Here is a 17,674-nt window from a genome sequence, read left to right on the forward strand (position 1 = left end):
TTATGGCAGCTAGCAATGGTTTTAGCCCTAAGTACCTAAATGGGATGACATGGCCTCCCTTCTCATGCAGTTGTGTTGTTTTGTAAATTATTTTGTGAAAAAAAAAATCTAAAATGTCCACAAAAAGAACCAAAAGAATTTTCCAAAGAAACTCCTATATACCCATCACCCAGATTCAACAATCACCTCGAGTCTGACATGTTTGTTTCATGATCCCTTTTCCCCCTTGATGAAGTATTTAGAAACGAATCCCAGACAATGTCATTTCTCCCCTCATACTTCAGTACACAGAGATCTCTAAAAATGTATACATCTGCATCAGCCCCAAGGCTGTCATCACACCTGACTAAATGTTTGTGTCCCCTCCCCACCCAAATTCCTATGTTGGAACCCAATTCCCAATGTGATGGTCTTGGGAGGTGGGGCCTCTGGGAGGTGACTAGGTCATGAAGGCTGAGCCCTCACGAATGGGATTAGTACCTTATAAAAGAGACACCAGGGCGCCTGGGCGGCTCAGATGAGCGGTTAAGCCACTGCCTCCGGCTCAGGTCATGATCCCAGGGTCCTGGAATCGAGTCCCGCATCGGGCTCCCTGCTCCTTGGGAGCCTGCTTCTCTCTCTCTCTCTCTCTCTCTCTCTCCCCCGCCCCCCCGTCTCTCATGAATAAATAAATAAAATCTTTTAAAAAAAATAAAATAAAAGAGACACCAGAGAGCTCCTTTGCTTCTTCCACAAGAGGACACAGGGAAAAAAAAAAAAAAAAATCCAGCCATCAATGACCCAGGACATTAGTCTTCCTTCACCAGACACTGAATCTCCTGGCACCTTGATCTTGAACTTCCCAGCCTACAGAAGTGGGAGAAAGAAATGTCTTTTGTTTATAAGCTACACAGTCTGTGGTATTCTGTTCATAGCAGCCCAAATGGACCAAGGCAGCATCTAAGACAATTAGCAACCATTCCTTGTTATCACTCAACACCCAGGCCACCATCGGAATTTTCCTGATTGGCTCAAAAATGTCCTTTTACATTGATTTCTTGGCATTTTGTTTGTTTTTTATTGAGATATAATTGACATGTAACATATTTGTTTCAGGTGTACAACATGATTTGATATTAGTATACACTGCAGAATCATGGCCACAATAAGTCTAATAAACATCGCCATACATAGTTAGAAATTTTTTTCTTGTGATGAGAACTTTTAAGATCTACTCTCTTAGGGGCGCCTGGGTGGCTCAGTTGGTTAAGCGACTGCCTTCGGCTCAGGTCATGATCCTGGAGTCCCGGGATCAAGTCCCGCATCGGACTCCCTGCTCAGCGGGGAGTCTGCTTCTCCCTCTGACCCTCCCCCCCTCATGCTCTCTCTCTTTCTCATTCTCTCTCTCAAATAAATAAATAAATAAAATCTTTAAAAAAAAAAAAAAGATCTACTCTCTTAGTAACTTCCAAATGTGTAATACAGTGTTATTAACTCTAGTCACCATGCTGTACTTTACATCCCCCAGCACTTACACATTTGGTTTCTTTGCAGTGGATCCAAATAAGGTCCACATATCACGTTTTCTTGTCATGTTTCCTAAATCCCTTTTATTCTAACCCAGCTGTTCTCAAATTAGAGCATGCATTAGAATCCCCTGAATGTTTTGTTAAAGCACAGATGCTTGGGGAACCACTGCTCCAGGTTCGACCTCCACTTCTCCCACCCCACCAACCTTTGATTTGTTGCAGAAAGAGTATGGGGGCCCCTGGGTGGCTCTGACGGTTACGTATCTGCCTTGGCTCAGGTTATGATCTTGGGGTCCTGGGATCGAGCCCTACATGGGGCTCCCTGATCAGCCGGAAGACTGCTTCTCCTTCCTCTGCTCCTCCCCCATTTTGTCCTCTCTCTCTCTCTCTCTCAAATAGATAAATAAATAAGATCTTTAAAAAAGAGCATGATTTACTCCTTGCTTCTACTGTAAACCCTTGATCTTCTTCCTCCCTCCCCCCATATTTCCTGTAAGTCACTGGTTCTCGGCCCTCTGGGAACTTTCACAAAATACCCAAGCCTGCACCCCGACTTCCACCTTCTGATTTAATTGGATGGGCCCTGGGGTGTGGGGACTCTGACATTCACCCAGAATCTAAGGGTGGGCCATGGTCACTTCAAGGGCTTCATCCAATGACCGCCAACTACCTGAATCAGTTCTTTCATTGAGGATTGCAAAATGGCAGTTTATCTAATCTTTCTATCTTTCTTTGGGGGGGTGGATTTTGAGGAAGCTAAAATGAGCACGTGTAGTATTTGCTATTGCTGCAATCACCTCCTGCTTCAGGAAAGAACACACCAGTTTCCTTTGGAGCCAGCCCACCTCTCAGATTTCTGTCCCTAAGCTGGGCCGTCACGTGGTCTCAGCCAGCCAATCAGCACGTTCCATCTCTCTGCCGGCCGTTCAGGTTCAGGTGTGGGCGTGGGCCCCAAGCTGGCCGTGGGTACTCGTTTTGGGGACTTGGGATAAGATGACCAGTTCCCTTGAAGCTCACCTCACCTCGCGAGGGCAAGGCTGCGGAGCAAAGGCACAAAGAGCAGTTGAGAAGCCTGGGACAGTATGTGAGTCCGTGGATCTAGCTCCCACTTGAGCTCTGCAGTTCATACATTCACTCAACAAACATCTAGGGTGCGCCGGCTGTAAGTCATAAATGAACTACTTTTACTCATGACACTTCTGACATCAAATGTGTGTGTGTGTGGAGGGGTTTCACACCAAACGATTCTCTCCGGGCACCAACTGGGTGTCCTAGAGTTCAATTCTGACATTAACTACCCAGTGTTTGAGGCAGATACCACAAACTTTAGGGCTCCGTCCGACTAGACTGCCCCCACTTCAGATGCCAGTTTCAAGTATTGGGTCTCCAGGGGACCCATACTTCTGACTGACTTGGCTCCAAAATCAGGGGGCTCCAACAAGGCTTGATGGATTGTCAGGCTTGATAATTAGAATCTCACAGAGCTCAGTAAGCACTTTAGTTACTATCATTAGTTAATTATGAAAGGATATATAAATCAAGAACAGCCAAACTCGTAGGTAAGGTACGGAGAAGGCGTGCAGAGCTTCCATGTCCTCTGCCGGCATGCCACCCTCCTAGCACCGTGATTGTGTTTCTAATCCAGAAGCTCTCTGAATTTTGAGCAGGGAGGGAGCAGGGAGCAGACTCCCCACTGAGCAGGGAGCCAACGTGGGGCTGATCCCAGGACCCTGAGATCATGACCTGAGCCAAAGGCACTTAACCAACTGAGCCGGCCAGGTGTCCCTTGTTTTTTAGGCTGTTATGGAAGTTTCATCACTTAAGTATGATGGATAAAATCACTGGCCATTGGCGATTAACTCAATCTCCAGCTTGTCTCTCCTCCACTTTAAGGTCAGGGGGCTGGGTTCATAGTTCCCACCCTCTAGTCGTGGTGTGGTCTTTCTGGAGACCAGCCCCCCTCCTGAAGCCACCTAGAGACTCCCCACCACCAGGCCCCTCATTAGCATACAAAAGACACCCTTATCACTCCAGAGAGATCCCAAAGGTTTTAGGAGCTGTGTGCCGGGAACCAGCGACAAAAACCAAATATTTCTTTTTTATTGTATCAAACAGGAACTGAGCTGGGTGTAGTAGTGAAAAATAAAACATCCCTGCATTTGAGGGACTGGTATTATATTGAAAGAGACACTTGTTTAAGTTAAACAAGTAAATATATATATTATATACATAATATAATATACATATATATAAATATATAATAAGTATACAGTAGTTTGGATTCTAGGGGCTATGGGGGGGGAAGGACACAGGGAAAGGGACATCAGAAATGCTGCGGAGAGGTTGCAGTACTAAACAGGGAGGGGAGAGGAGGGGAAGGGGGGCCAATGGGAAGGTGAGATTTGCACAAAGACCTGAAAGAGGGGGTGAGTGAGAAGAGCCATTTGACTTCAGGCAGATGGACCAGCCAGTGCAAAGGCCCTGAGGCAGGGGCCTGGTGTGTTCAAATAGCGGCAAGGTCAATGTGACTGCAGCGGAGCAAATGTGGGGGGGGGCAAGTGGGGAGAATTGAGGAAGTGACAGGTCAGATCACACAGGACCTTGTGAGCTGCAGGGAAGACTCAGGCATTTACTGAGTGGGAGCCACAGAGGGCTCTGAGCAGAGGAGCAATGGGAAGACTTGGGTATTCACAGGTTCCCTCTGGCTGTTGTGGGGAGGACAGATCATCTTCCCTACCACACAGCAAACTTTCCAGGGCCAAGGTGGTGGACATGAGGCCTGGCTAGAGGCAGCCCCAGACCTGAGCCTCCTCCCTAGCCTGATCCAGGTTCTGCTGCATTACACATGGCCCTCGACCAACCATCTACTTGGCTGTGAATCAACCGCCCTCTTCCTGAAAACCACGTTTCACTAATGGCAGTAAAAGAACAACCGCGTCGGGGCACAACGGCTTTATTTTCTCTTGTGGATAAAAGTGCTCGTCTTCCCAAGTGGACATCAAGGAATCGCTTACACAGGAGGACCACATCCAGTACATAAATGACTGAGTCGAGAGCTCACTCCATAGTGTTTTGGGATCGCAGGGAAGAAGCCAGCTCGTGGAACTAGCACTTCAACGCCGAGACCAAATTTCACCCCTTACTTACAAGAACGTGATCTCTGGGGAGGCCAAAGAAAGAAAGAAAAGGAAAAAGCAGAACCCCAACCCCCCAACCCCAAACCGTGGTCATGGCAGTGGAAAGATGAGCTGCTAAAAGCAAACGGTGAGAATATAGGACCCAGCCTCAGGCTCCCTTCCCAGACTCCGGTCTCCCTGGAGTTGAGAAGTGGTTTTCCCACAGCCTTTGGCTTCATTTTTGTTTGGAAACTCAACAAATCTCCATCCCTCTGACCAGGCATCACCACCCCCCAACATGATCTCCCAGGACAGTGGTTTTAGTTCCCCAGAGACCATTGTGAGTGAAGCCTCCCACCCAAAATGATAAAAACTTGCATTATTTTTAGAAGAAACAACAAAAAACCCTCTCCTACATTATTCCCAATTTTGAGAAAACCCACAGGCAGCTAGTTGTCTCAGTTGCGACTTAAAGCTCAACTGTTCAAAAATCATGTGTAAACACAAGTCTTACCTCACGTCAGGTACAAGGCACAGCCAAAGCTGTTTTTTATCATGCGGGCTATGACAAGTTGGCTCATCCCTTAGGTAATGGCACTTTGAACCCCCCCCCTTTTTTTTTTTTGGCAAGCAGCTTAAGGAAAATGGGGTGGCCCACAGAATCTTGACAGCCTATGGTGCATCTTAACAGGTTTTGTTTTGTTTTGTTTTGTTAATAGCTCCTTTCATTTCCCCTTTATGTTAACACAACTAACATTTTTGACTCCTGCCCCCGAAACATTCCCCAAACTCACTGTATGTTTCCAGAAACTTGTCCATTTCACCAGTCATCTGGCTTGCTGGCTCACAGATACCCTCACTCTGGAGCTCTAAGGGCAGCGCTTGGTAAGGGATGAATGTGGCTCTCTAGAAATAAATTCGAAGTAGAGCTTCTGTAAAGGTTAAGAGCGAAGTTCCACTTGAACCAGATCTTCCTCACTTGCAGGAGGAGGCGGCTGAGCTCTTTAAGGGCTACAGCAAGTCATTTTGGTGGCAGGGGCTGGGGGCGTACACAAACCATCTGTTTAGACCATCTTCACAGTGTCTGTCAAATTATGGATGTTAGTTGGTATTCTGGGGCACAAATGGGTGCCATGCCACTGGAGTTTGGCCCTTGGGTGGGCAGGAAGAACACTGAGCTGGGTGGGGGGGGTGGAGAGCAAGATGGAGATCCCCCGACTGCACATAATCTCCCAGCAGAAGCCCCCGCCAGCTGGGGACCCCAGCCTTGTGGGCTCCCCGATCGTGTGTCAACCAGGGAGACTGATTCCCAGCCCATCCCCATCAGCCTGCCACTCCCAAGCTGTGTCCGTGAAACACATGTAGCAACAGTAATTACCCAATCCTGCTTTCTTGCCCCTTCAGCCCAACCCTATAGCCTCCCTTAGATTCACTCCTCCCTTAGCAGGAAACATCACCTGTCTGGGCCCCACCAATGACGTGGCTCAGGAAATAGGACTCTGGGTCTTCAAGGGTCCTTGATGGGTAGGAGCCCGAGTCCTTCTATTGGCAAGTCACCAGCAAGAGCAGGTGATAGGAACATTGCTCAATTTCCTTTTCTAGCAGGATGGAAGATGTGGAAAGACCTTGCTTAAAACATCACCAGCTAAATGGGGCCTGGGAGAGGCAGGAAGGGGCGGGAGGTCCGGGGCTCCTGGCTCTGAGATTAACTCCCTGCAAAAAGTCCCGAGCAGGAACGCCACGGGTTGGGCCATTCTCCGCCCAGTCTGATGCAGCCCATGGTTCCAGAATTCAATCCAGGGATCAGAGATGCTGCGGTGGATAAGCCAAAACAGTGGCGGGGGTGTGGGTGATGTGGAATCCTGGGGAAGCTCAGAAGGCACTTCTGGGGTCCCTGAAGCCGGTGGAGGGTGTGGGCCTCTGTCTTCCTGCCCCTTTACTATGGGAAAAGCTGCTTTAATACTGCTTTCACAGGCACAGGATCTACAGGCCGGTAGGGAAGGGTCTGTAAAGGCTAAAATCACCTCCCCACCTTGGAAGCTTGAGGCCCGAGGAGGTTCATGAGTGGGCCTGGGACCACACCAGGGGACCCTGAGAAAGGACTCACCTTCCACCTCCCCAGGGATGAACTCTGAGGACCCACACTGCAGGAGGAAGACCACGAAGCATCTTCGACCAGCTTGTGAATGCCAGGCAATACCCCAACACAGAATGGACAAGGACAAGAGTTCTAACCCCAGAAGGCACTGTGGAGGCCCCTCCACCAGACGGGGTGGGACATGCTGCCCATGCTCCCTCCATTAGAATTCCTGAAAAGCAGCAAGCTCGTGCACGTCAACGCACCCAGACTCTGCCCGCAATGCAGAATCCCCAGGGTCTGGAGCTTGTGATAAGGCTGCTCGGGCAAGTCAGAGGTCATGCGGGAGACGGGGCAGCTGACGGGAGGGAAGGGGGCGCCCTGAGCTTGGAAACAGCCCTTGTGGCTCATGCCTCAGTCACAGTCCCTGCCAAGGCCGGAAGGGGTGGGCAGGGGTTGGGGACCATCTCTAGCAGCTGCAGCTGCTGGGCTCAGGGGGTGGGGCATCTCCCAAGGCCGGGCCTTTCCCATTGCTCCCCGGGCTGGAGCTGGGTTCTAGCGACTCATTCATCTTCTCACAGATGATGTCCACCAGGCGCTCAAAGACCTGCTTCACGTTGATGTTCTCCTTGGCGCTGGCCTCAAAGAACTCAAAACCTGGACGGACACAAGGTGGAAACACCAGTGAGACCCCCGGAGGGCAGAACCTGGGCATCACCCAAACCTGGTTTCCAAGCCCAGGTCTGCCCTTCATGCAGTTGTGGGACCTTGGCTGAGTGCCGAAGTCTCTTGAAGCCTCAGCTGGCTCATCTGTAAAAGGGGAACGATGCTGATGCTGATAAAAATCTGCCCCGGTTTGGACTATTGCAAGAAACTCTTTGTCACAAAGCAATGACTGCAGGAGTCCAGCAAGTAATGTTCTGGTGCCCAGCAGGCATATAACAAACAGCGGGTTCCCCAGCGTCTGTGGGGCGTATGCGATGCCCACAGTCTTGACCTACAGAACATACTAAAGGTTGTAATAATGAGGGGCGCCTGGGTGGCTCAGTTGGTCAAGCATCTGCCTTCGCCTTAGGTCATGATCCCGAGGTCCTGGGACCGATGCCCGCATTGGGCTCCGTGCTCAGCAGGGAAGTCTGCTTCTCCCTCTCTCTGCCCCTCCCCCTGCTTGTGCGTGCCCTCGCTCACTCTCTCTAATAAATAGATAAGATCCTTTTTTTTTTTTAAAGTGGTAATAATGATAGTAAGAAATAAGAAGAAGAAGCAAACACCCAGGTGGCCCTAACTTGTCTCTCATTTAAAAACAAAAAGCTTGTCCTGGGCGCCTGGGTGGCTCAGTTGGTTAAGCATCAGACTCTCAATTTTGGCTCAGGGCATGATCCCAGGGTCCTAGGATCAAGCCCAGCTCCTTCTCCCTCTCCCCCCTGCCAAAACTAAAATTAAAAAATTAAATTTTTTTTTTAATTTAAAAAAGCTTGTCCTTCCAAAGGTGGAAGGTAGTACAAAGGCTTTGGGGACTTGCCCATGGTCCCTCAGTTGCAAAAAGTGGGGGCTGTTGACCTAACAATAAGGGTGTATGTGACAATCCTTCCTACACCCCTAAAAGGTTGGCTCAGGCTCTCCCTACAGGGAGCTACCCCGAATGGTTCCCAATAGGTCCACACCCACCATACTCACCAAGTTGGGCCAGAAATTCAGACAAACGCCCGCCACATTACACACAGCATAGGATAAACAGGGCCCTATCCCAGCACTTGTCACGCTGTACTATAAAAATGTAATTACAATTAAATAATTATGTGTGTGTAATTATCCATTTACTATCCATCTCTGCTCCTGGAATGCCAGCTCTGGGAGGGCAGGATTGCTGTTTGCCTTGTCTTGTGCCTGGCACAGAGCAGGTGCTCAGAAGCTACTTGCTGAGTGATTGACTGATTGATTGATTGAATGACGGAGGCAGGCCATGAACTCAGATCTCTTACTCAGAGACTAGTGATCATCAATGTCACCCCACTGTCTTCCTAGGCAAGGCTGGCATATCCTTCTCCGCGTGTGGCTCTGCCTCAAACAATCTGAGTTCTTTTTTAATACTTTTTTTTCCTGATTATAAATATTCAGTGGAGAAATCCACCGAAGTTAGAAACTACTGAAAAATATCAAGATGGATATAAAAGCTATCTGTAAGCTCGTCATCCAGAAACAATTACTATTGGTGTTTTGATATTTTGCTTTCCACTTTTTTTTTTTAATATAAATACACAATTATTGGGGTTGGGTCTGTAGGGAGTATATGCATGCGTGTGTCATTTTTGTCCTACAAAACTGGGGTCAAATTCTGTCTCCTGCTCTGTACGCCAATATTTTAAACTTAATGACAGAGTAGGAAGCCCCCTCACCCCCATTCACTAGATGTTCTCTGCAAGGTGGGGGCAACATCTGCAAGTATTCCAGCCCATGGCTGGAAACCATAGCTGATTTCACCACTCTAGGCAAACTGGGGATCTAGGCCTCAGCTGCAAAGGCTGACTCCCCATCATACCTGGAAATGAGACCCAACCTGGAGTTCCCAGAAAACACAGGGAACAGAGGAGCAGGTTAAATGACACCACGAGGGAGCAAAGAGCCAGATCTCAAATGGGAGATATTCCATCGAACAAAGACCCAGTTTGTCCAACAAATAGATGGTAAGAAAAAAAGAGAAAGAAGACTGTGTATAGTCCAGGGTCCCTGAACTTTCTCGGTAAAGGGCCAGTAAATATTTGAGGATTTGTGGGCCATTATGGGGTTCCTAGAGTTCCGTGGGCAAGCATCAACAACAGTTCACAATCATGTTAGCTAACACTTAGCTACAACTGCATGTGTACCAGACGGTGATACGGGCCTCCTGTGTCATAACTCATTTAGGCCCCATGACAGCTTGAGGAGCTGGGGCTGTTATAATCTTCATTTCACACAGGAGGAAGTGCAGGCCCAGACCGCTGAAGTTACCAATACAAGATCACAAAGTGATAGAGAAAGAATACAAGTTAGTGTTCAATCAGGGCCAGTGTTGGCTTATTTCATCTTTCTAACAGCGCTCTGAAGGAGACACGGTTTTCACTCTGTTTTCCAGATGGAGAAATGGAAGCACAGAGAGGGGAGGCGATGTGCCTATGGTCACACAGCTAGTGGGTTGCAGAATGGGATTCGAGCTCCTGAGTCTGGCTCCTCCTTAACCCACCCTCCCCTATGGTGGTGGTTACACTGCCTCCTGCAAGGAGAGTTCTATGGAGGGCTTAGAATACTAGAATACTCCAGGCAAGATTTCCTTTTAGCTTTGGGGCGCCTGGATGGCTCAGTCAGTTAAAGTGTCTGCCTTCAGGTCAGGTCATGAGCCTGGGGTCCTGGGATGGAGCCCTGCTTCGGGATCCCCGCTCAGTGGGGAGTCTGCTTCTCCCTCTGCCCCTCCCCCCAACTTGTGCTTGTGCGCCCTCTCTCTATCTCTCAGATAAATAAATAAAACCTTAAAAAAAAAAAAAGATTTCCTTTTAGCCTAAATTTCCATTTATGTGATTCAAAAAGGTAGCCTGAAAACTCCTCCTCCCATCCTGGTGCCCTGGTCCCCAGTTCTCGGACACACACGGGTCCCCACTGTTACTAGATCCTTCTGTATCCTTCCAGAGTTTCTTTGGGCACTCCTGCAGGGGCCAACAAACTTCGAGTCACAGGCCAGATCTGGCCTATCGCCTATTCTTGTAAACCAAGTCTTACTGACAGTCACATTCATTCCTGTCAGCTCTCTGGCTGCTTTCAGGCAGAGCTGAGTGTGGTGACAGAGATTCTATGACCTTCAATATTTCCTATCTGGGGGCGCCTGGGTGGCTCAGTCATTAGGCGTCTGCCTTTGGCTCAGGTCATGATCCCAGGGTCCTGGGATCGAGCCCCGCACCGGGCTCCCTGCTCAGCGAGGAGCCTGCTTCTCCCTCTCCCACTCCCCCTGCTTGTGTTCCCTCTCTCGCTGTGTCTCTCTCTGTCAAATAAAAAATAAATAAATAAAAAATATTTCTGATCTGGCCCTTTAAGAAAACATCTGCTGAGCTACGGACTAAAGGAAGCAGCCAAGCCCACTTCTCTGCAGTTTGCTTTTCCCACCTAGCCCTATACCCCACAGACCTTGCCCTAGCAGAACATAAAGAATGTGTCCATCCCTTTTCACAGCTGTGTAGTATTCTATTGTGTGGCCGTGCTTTATGCTTCGAGGCTTCCCCCATGGTGAGATATTTAGTGCTGTGATGTGATATACTCGCCACTTCCCACATGGGTGGGATGTTTGGAGGATACATTTCCGGCCATGTTTTTGCCCAATCTGGCTTCCCAGGGCAGTGCGGAGGTGGGAAGTATCTGTCACTGAACTCTCTGAAATTAAATGCAGAAGGTGGCATACAGGTGGGTATTTTTCTGAGCGGAGCCTCAAAGCGCAGAGGGTTGATGACTGTGGTTGGACCTGGGACCCAAGGGTGGGGGCGGGGGGGGGTTGGGGGTTTAGTTCTGGGAGGTCCAGGGCCTGGGGCCCAGGCTGGGCACTAACCAAGGTCATCGGCGAGCCTCCGGCCATCCTCAGTAGACACGACCCGCTCATCTTCCAGGTCACACTTGTTCCCCACAAGGATCACCTGAGCATTGTCCCAGGAGTAGGTCTTGATCTGGGTGGCCCTGTGGAGTGTGAGGGCCATGAGGCTAGAAATGGAGCGTCAGGGGGAGAGGGCGATGGTCAGGGTGTCAGTGGCCCACAAGCACTCGCTCACCAGTCCTGCACGGCGGTGAAGGACTCCTGGTTGGCAACGTCATACATGAGCAGGAAGCCCATGGCTCCGCGGTAGTAGGCTGTGGTGATCGTGCGGTAGCGCTCCTGGCCCGCCGTGTCCTAGGCACACAGCAGGGTCAGTCCACCAGAAGCCACCCTGTTCCCCACCCAACCCCTGCAGGGCCCTAAGTGGGCCACCACCCTGTGCTCACAGCCCCAGTCTGACGGGAGGCATGGCCCTGCCTTTGAGGAGTTCCCAGTCTGAGGGGTCAGTGGCCTCTCACAGACTTATACCTCATCTCCAAGAACAGACTTAGTGACCCCATGCAAGAGCCACCTGGGCCAGAGAGTACCATCTCGGGGCAGACACCCTGGTGTGCAGTCAGTCCCATGATAATCATTATCGGCGGCCATGTTGGGAGTGAGAGCCTCTGAGGAGCACACAGGCTCTGTGGGGGATCCTGGGATGGTACCCAAACCTCTTCCCCACTGGTCAGCAGGACCTCTAACCCGCCTCGGGTTAGCACTCTCTGCCCCTCAGACCCTGTAGGGCAGAGCATATCCTCATCCTGATGAATTCACCTCAGAGATAACTCCCCCCCCCCCCCCCCCCCCCCCTTTCACATCTACCCCCAGCCTCCTCCCTGACTTTGGCCCACTCTCGCTCACCCGGGGCCCCTCCGCACAGCCCTCCACCCTATCATGGACTTCCTTGGAGGAAGCCCAGCCCCTCCTGGGCCAGCACACAGACTCCCGTCCCTTGCCCCAGATCCACAATCGCCGCCTGGCCCACCCAGATCTGCAGCTTGATCCTCTTGTCATGGCGATAGACCGTCTTGACCTTGAAGTCGATGCCCACGGTGCTGACAAAGGCAGGTGTGAAGGAGTCGTCCGCATAGCGGAACAGGAAGGACGTCTTGCCCACGCTGCTGTTGCCAATGAGCAGCAGTTTGAACATGTAGTCGAAGTTCTGGTCGGCTGCATCCCGCGGGCCTGTTGGGGGGTCTCCGGCTGATGCCATCTTGGCAGAGAGCCTCCGGGGGAGGGGGGGGCGGCTGGCGCCCTGCAGAAAAATAAAACACCAGGAATGGTTCCAGTGTACACACCAGACCCAGATTCAAATCCTAACTCTGCCACTTGGAGGCCAAGTGACCTCAGAGGCATCACTTGCTCTCTCCGGCCTTCAGGGTCCTCCTCTGGAAAATGGGGAGGCTTATCCAATGCCAGGGCCCAGGTTGTGGGGGGCATATGGGGTGCTTCCTCTGGCCACTGAGGAGCCAGACCCTGCAAAAGGTACAGGTGTGGACTTTGCCCCAGAGTGAGCGGCTGGCTTGGCCCAGGTGTGGGCTGGGGCGGGGGGGGGGGGGGCAGCTGGAGGGAGGCGCCCCCCCCGGGGGCGGGGGGGGCTTTGGCGGGGGGACCTGCCCTCCCCCCCCCCCCCCCGCCAACGCTGAGTTTAACCCCATCCCTGGCCTCCACGGCGAAGGGGGTTTTAGCAGATACAGCCCAGGTTTAAAGCCCAGCTCTTGCCCCAAATGGGCCCTGCCACCTTCTGTTTGTCAAAGGGGTGGGCCCCGTCTCCCTCCGGGCAGGGCTGACTCACCCCAGCTCCAGTCCACAGAGGCTGCAGTGACAGTCCTCAACTCTAAGGAAGCCACATAATAAGAACCCCACCACCACCACTCCTCTCTACCCCTGATCCTTCCTTTCTTGGCAATCTGTCCCCACAGCTGGGCTGCTTCATCTGGGCCCAGACACCCCCCCTTAGCCTTCACGGCCTCCCGAGGCCTCAGTTTCCCCAGCTGCCTATGTCTACTCCTTGAGCGGCGCACGAAGGCTCCAGGAGGCCTGGGTGAATGGACGGCACGCAGGCAGAGGAACCCTTAGCAAAGCTATTTCTCAACCGCCTGTGGGGCTTTTTTCCATTTTAAAAGAGGACCGAACCTGCCCGCTTTCCTGCCCAGCCCTCGGCCCCACCCGGTGTTCCGGGAGAACGAGTTCGATGAGGGGAAGACCAGAGGCAGGAAACCTTTCCCCATGCTGGGCAGGGCTGCCAGGCTGGGGCCCTTACCCCACCCCCAGCCCCAGCCCACCTGTCAGCCGGTCCCACCTCTTCCTGACCATCAGTCCCCCCTCCCTCACGTCTGCCACTAGATCAGGGTCCCCGGAGGGCTCGGCCCTGTTCCCCTGCTGGATTTGGGGCGCCCCCGCCGGTGCAGGGGGGCTCAGGAGCTTCCTCCCATCACCATATGGTCCCATCTCCTGTTCCCAGCTGGGCTCTCTGCCCCGCCCGCGCCCCATTAACGCGGCTCGAGGAGTCCAGCTGGGTGGGGGCGAGGGAAGAGGCGTTTCCCCCACCGCCTGCCTTTGTTCCCCGGGCCCCGGGCCCTCCCTCTAGCCCCCCGGCCCCCCAGACCTGCTGGGACGCGGAGGTGCGGGGCGGGGTGCGGTCCCTCGGAAGGGGTCACCTCGCGTGGGGGGGGGCGCTGCCCACGGGCGTTCCTCCTCCGAAATCGCTGCAGCCTAAACCCAGCCGCGACACCGACCCCGCAGCCGCCGCCGCTACCGCCGCCGCTGCCCGCAGCCACCCGGATCCCGCGCCGGCTCCGCCCAGACGGGGGAGGAGGGGCCGCTCCCGGGAGAGGGTGGGGCGGGGCCGAGTCCGGGGCGGGGCTTGCGAAAGCCCCGGGAGGAAGGGCTGGAAGCGGCACCAAGCTCCGGGCAGCCTAGGGCCCGCCCCCCAACAATAAACTTTTCACTTTTCCTAACTATATGTAGAGCTCCTACTCTTTGCACGGAAGTGAAGAGCGTAGATTCTGGAGTCAGGTTCGAATCCCAGCTCCTTCACTTTCTAGCTCGGTTTAACTTTGGACGTGTTACTGAACCTCGCGGGCCTGTTGTGCCCATCGTCCAGTGGTCCGTAACAAGAATCCCTACCTCACAGGGCTGTGAAGGTTCTGATCTGAGCTAGTGTCTCGAGAAAGTGCGATGCCTGACCCTAAAGTGGGCTAGGTCCCTGCGAAATACTCTGAAGGGCCCTTAGAATTAAACCTTTTCCACATAAGGAAATGGGAGTTGCTGAGAAGGGTACCTCTGTGCCTGAGGGCACACAATGAGGAAATTTGGCATCCGGGCTCAGGTGAGGCCCCAGAATTTTCAAGCCATAAGAAGATCTGCAGGCTTTGCTGGAGTCAGATCCCAGCAACTACATCTGAAGCCGCTTGCTGAACTTCTCTGAGTCCCCATTGCTTCGTGGGAATAATAATAGCTCCCTCCAAGGGCCACGTGGATGAAGGAAAAATGTAGCTAATCATGCACTGCCTTGTACACTTCTCTTTGCAAATGACTCTCTTCACATGTCCTTGGCCAAAGCTAGTCATGTGGCCATCCCCAATGTCGATGCGGTGGGAAATATGATTGTCCCCTGGGGCTCAGAGCCAGCTATTGTTACAATACACGGTATGTGCGATGGTTAGTACCACGCCTGGCACACAGCAGGTGCTCAATAAATGAGCACCATTACAGGAAGAGCTTCAGGCCAGTTAATAGCTAACACTGGAAATCCAGCCACGTGAATGTGGTAATGAAGGCCCTCAGCTCTACCTTCGCCCACCCCTCCGCCTGTTTTCCAGTTGGAGAAAAATGACAGCAGGCATTTCCAAAGAAGTGTTTTATTAACATTTGGGGCCTCAGCAGGGCCAGCGAGGAAGTGGGTGCTACAGGCTCCTGAGGCCCAGGGCAAGGCCTGCAAGGCAGAGCCCATTGCTCAGGACGCAGCCCAGATTGCAAATGCAGGACAGACCATGATAGCGGAAAAAGGTCTGGCGGAGGACACTGTACTTGGGGTCCTGCCCCCGCAGCTGACGGTAGGGGTCGGGGCCCTGGTGGCTTCCAGGCACCTCCCCGCCCAGACCCCGCTCCTTCTCCACCCTGTGCAGGGCCCACATGGCAGCCGTGGTGCGGGGCTCCAGCCAGCGGGCGTTGATGGTGGACAGCGCGAAGCTCAGAAGCAGTAGGCCGAGCTGGTAGGGTGGTGGAAGGAGGACAAGCTGAGTCACGCCTGGGCGGCGGGAGGGCTCCTAGGGAGGGTCCTCCTGCATCCTCAAAGCCCAGAGGTGGGTGGAAGACAGTATTCGGTCAAAGCTAGGCCTCCCTGTCCTTCCCAAACCCCGTCTGGAGGCCCCAAACAGAGCTCCAGCTTTCATACCCTGAAACCAGCAGCTCCTAAGGAAAGGCTCCATCACCATCTCCTCTGTTCACCTCCCCCCACCCCCAAAAAACCCTGAGCCTCTCCTCCTCTGATACCCAGTCTGGAAGTTTCCATAACGCAGCCTTGTCTCCTCCCCTCCCTGCTCCCCAAAAGTGGGGGTATCTCTGGGCAGAACCTCTCTTTCCCAACTTGGGACAGAGAACCATAACTGTTCCCCCAAAAGAGAGCCTAAGACAGGGCCCATCTCCTCTATGGTCCCTGCCCAGACTCCAGAAGCTGAGATTGGGTCCACAGAGTGTGAACAGAAAGTCCTGGAAGTTCTAGTTACCCAAAATCCTCTCCTGTATCTTTGGGATTATTCTTGAAACCCTTGTCAGGCCTTACCTGCCCACATCTGAGGAACATAATGGGGGCAGGGGGAGGGCAGGAGAGAGAAATACGAGATGCAGAGATGGTTCCCTTCCCCGTGGCTGGGAAAATGTGTGGATGGGAGTGGGGGACTGTAAATTCCCAGTCAGGCTGGTTTTTAAACAATGAGCTGGGGTCACTGCCCCAACCCAGCTGAGTCACCACAACTTGGCAGCAGGCCCAGCCGGGGGAAAGAGAGGGAGCAGGAGCCAGCAGGGAGACACTGAGGGATAGATAGGGCTGCTAGGGATGGTTGTGCAGGCTGTGCACTGCTCAAGGGTATTCAGAGCCCAGCTTCGTATCCACCAGGAAGGTGCAGTTGCTTGTTTAATTCTCATGAAGGTGTAGCCATAGGTGCTCAGTGGGGTCCTGGGAACGAGTCTCCAGAGGACAGTGGAGCCCAAGCCCGCATACCTGGCTCGCCTCCCAGAAAGTGAGCTGAGCCCAGGCATGTTGTGGAGCCAAGACGCAGAGGTTGATGAAAGCACAGCCCATGGAGATATGGAAGTAGAAAGGGAAGAGTTTGCTCTGCACGAAGCCGAAGGTATGTCGGGGAAGGCTTCGGAAAAGCAGGAAGCCTGTGGGGTACAGGGGACCACATGCCTGTCAGGACACTTCCAGGCCCCCCCTCTCATTCTTGTCTCCGCCCTGGGTACCCATGATGTCCAGGTGGAGGGTCCCTACCTGAGATGAAGGTCACCCACATTTGCATGCCCCAGGCCCCCGACAAGACCAGTAGATGGACCATCTTAGTCAGGCCTCCTGGATTCCCACCTTCCTCCATCTTGCAGGCCTGGGAAAGAGGCACCGGGTGTTTCAGGGTTTTACCTTTGCCCCATGGTCTTCAGCCTGTGAGCCTGCTCAAGGCCAGGATCACGGCCAACCCAGGAGAGCGAGATCAAGGGATACCAGCCTCGGTATGCGGGTGGGGAAGACCCCGAACAATCCTGAGACACCCTCCAACCCCATCTCTCCAAATGTCAGCCCTCAAGATCTCAGGATCTCTGGACCCCAGCATCCACGCTGCCTCCGAGACCTGAAATTTTCAATTAGCCCCAGCAGCTCAAACTCGCAGCCCTGGGTATTCATATATTCCCCCAGTGACTCCCAAAAATTAGCCGAGGACTTAATTCTAACAGTAAAGACCCCTGCTCTCATCTCAGGATCCCAAATATCACCAGGAAGATCCCCGAAGCACCCCCGGACACCCCCATCTAATCCCGGGAAACCCCAAATCTCATTCTGAGGACACCGACCCTATCACTGCACCCAGACCTCAACCCTCGGCACCCAGGAGTCCGAGAACGGCAGTGCCGGGGCCAGATCTTGGGGCCCGGTGGGCTGGGCTCGCTACCTCACTCCCGTGCTCCCAGGTGGCCCGCGGACCTCCTCAGTCACCTCCCAAGAATTCACCCCGCCTCCCAGCTAAACCCGAAGCCAATTGGATCGTAGATCTGCCGCCTTCCGTACCACCCTCTTAGATATTGACTAATCGATTAGCGGAAACCAGCCTGGAATCCCGCCCCCTAGTCTGGCTTTTATCCAATTACACCGCGGCTCCTAAGATCTGCG

The 17,674-nt window shown here is 52.9% G+C and overlaps 2 protein-coding genes across 5 annotated transcripts; both read right to left on the reverse strand.

Annotated features, from left to right (window-relative positions):
* Positions 1–1,430: 1,430 nt before the first annotated feature.
* Positions 1,431–14,086, reverse strand: RAB3D (RAB3D, member RAS oncogene family). Of its 3 annotated transcripts, none has more exons than XM_025863063.2 (5): positions 13,901–14,086; positions 12,278–12,547; positions 11,486–11,604; positions 11,269–11,393; positions 1,431–2,545 (listed from the first exon to the last, which is right to left on the reverse strand). In XM_025863063.2, exons 2-5 carry the CDS (start codon positions 12,503–12,505, stop codon positions 2,406–2,408), a joined length of 612 nt encoding a protein of 203 aa, XP_025718848.1. In that variant the 5' UTR covers positions 12,506–12,547; positions 13,901–14,086; the 3' UTR covers positions 1,431–2,405. The 3 variants fall into 3 exon arrangements, with proteins under 3 accessions (XP_025718848.1, XP_025718847.1, XP_025718846.1); XM_025863062.2 differs by lacking the exon at positions 1,431–2,545 and adding an exon at positions 4,446–7,358; XM_025863061.2 differs by lacking the exon at positions 1,431–2,545 and adding an exon at positions 7,367–11,096.
* Positions 14,087–15,139: 1,053 nt separating this feature from the next.
* On the reverse strand, positions 15,140–17,578 carry TMEM205 (transmembrane protein 205). Of its 2 annotated transcripts, none has more exons than XM_025863068.2 (4): positions 17,457–17,578; positions 16,787–16,895; positions 16,517–16,680; positions 15,140–15,506 (listed from the first exon to the last, which is right to left on the reverse strand). In XM_025863068.2, the coding sequence occupies exons 2-4, from the start codon at positions 16,884–16,886 to the stop codon at positions 15,201–15,203; spliced, it is 570 nt and encodes a 189-aa protein (XP_025718853.1). In that variant the 5' UTR covers positions 16,887–16,895; positions 17,457–17,578; the 3' UTR covers positions 15,140–15,200. The 2 variants fall into 2 exon arrangements, with proteins under 2 accessions (XP_025718853.1, XP_025718854.1); XM_025863069.2 differs by having other exon boundaries at positions 17,359–17,486.
* Between the last annotated feature and the right edge of the window lie 96 nt (positions 17,579–17,674).

The sequence above is a fragment of the Callorhinus ursinus genome, unplaced genomic scaffold, assembly GCF_003265705.2.
Source record: "Callorhinus ursinus isolate GAN/ISIS: 27379988/994484 unplaced genomic scaffold, GSC_fseal_2.0 scaffold82, whole genome shotgun sequence".
Taxonomy (NCBI): Eukaryota; Metazoa; Chordata; class Mammalia; order Carnivora; family Otariidae; genus Callorhinus; species Callorhinus ursinus.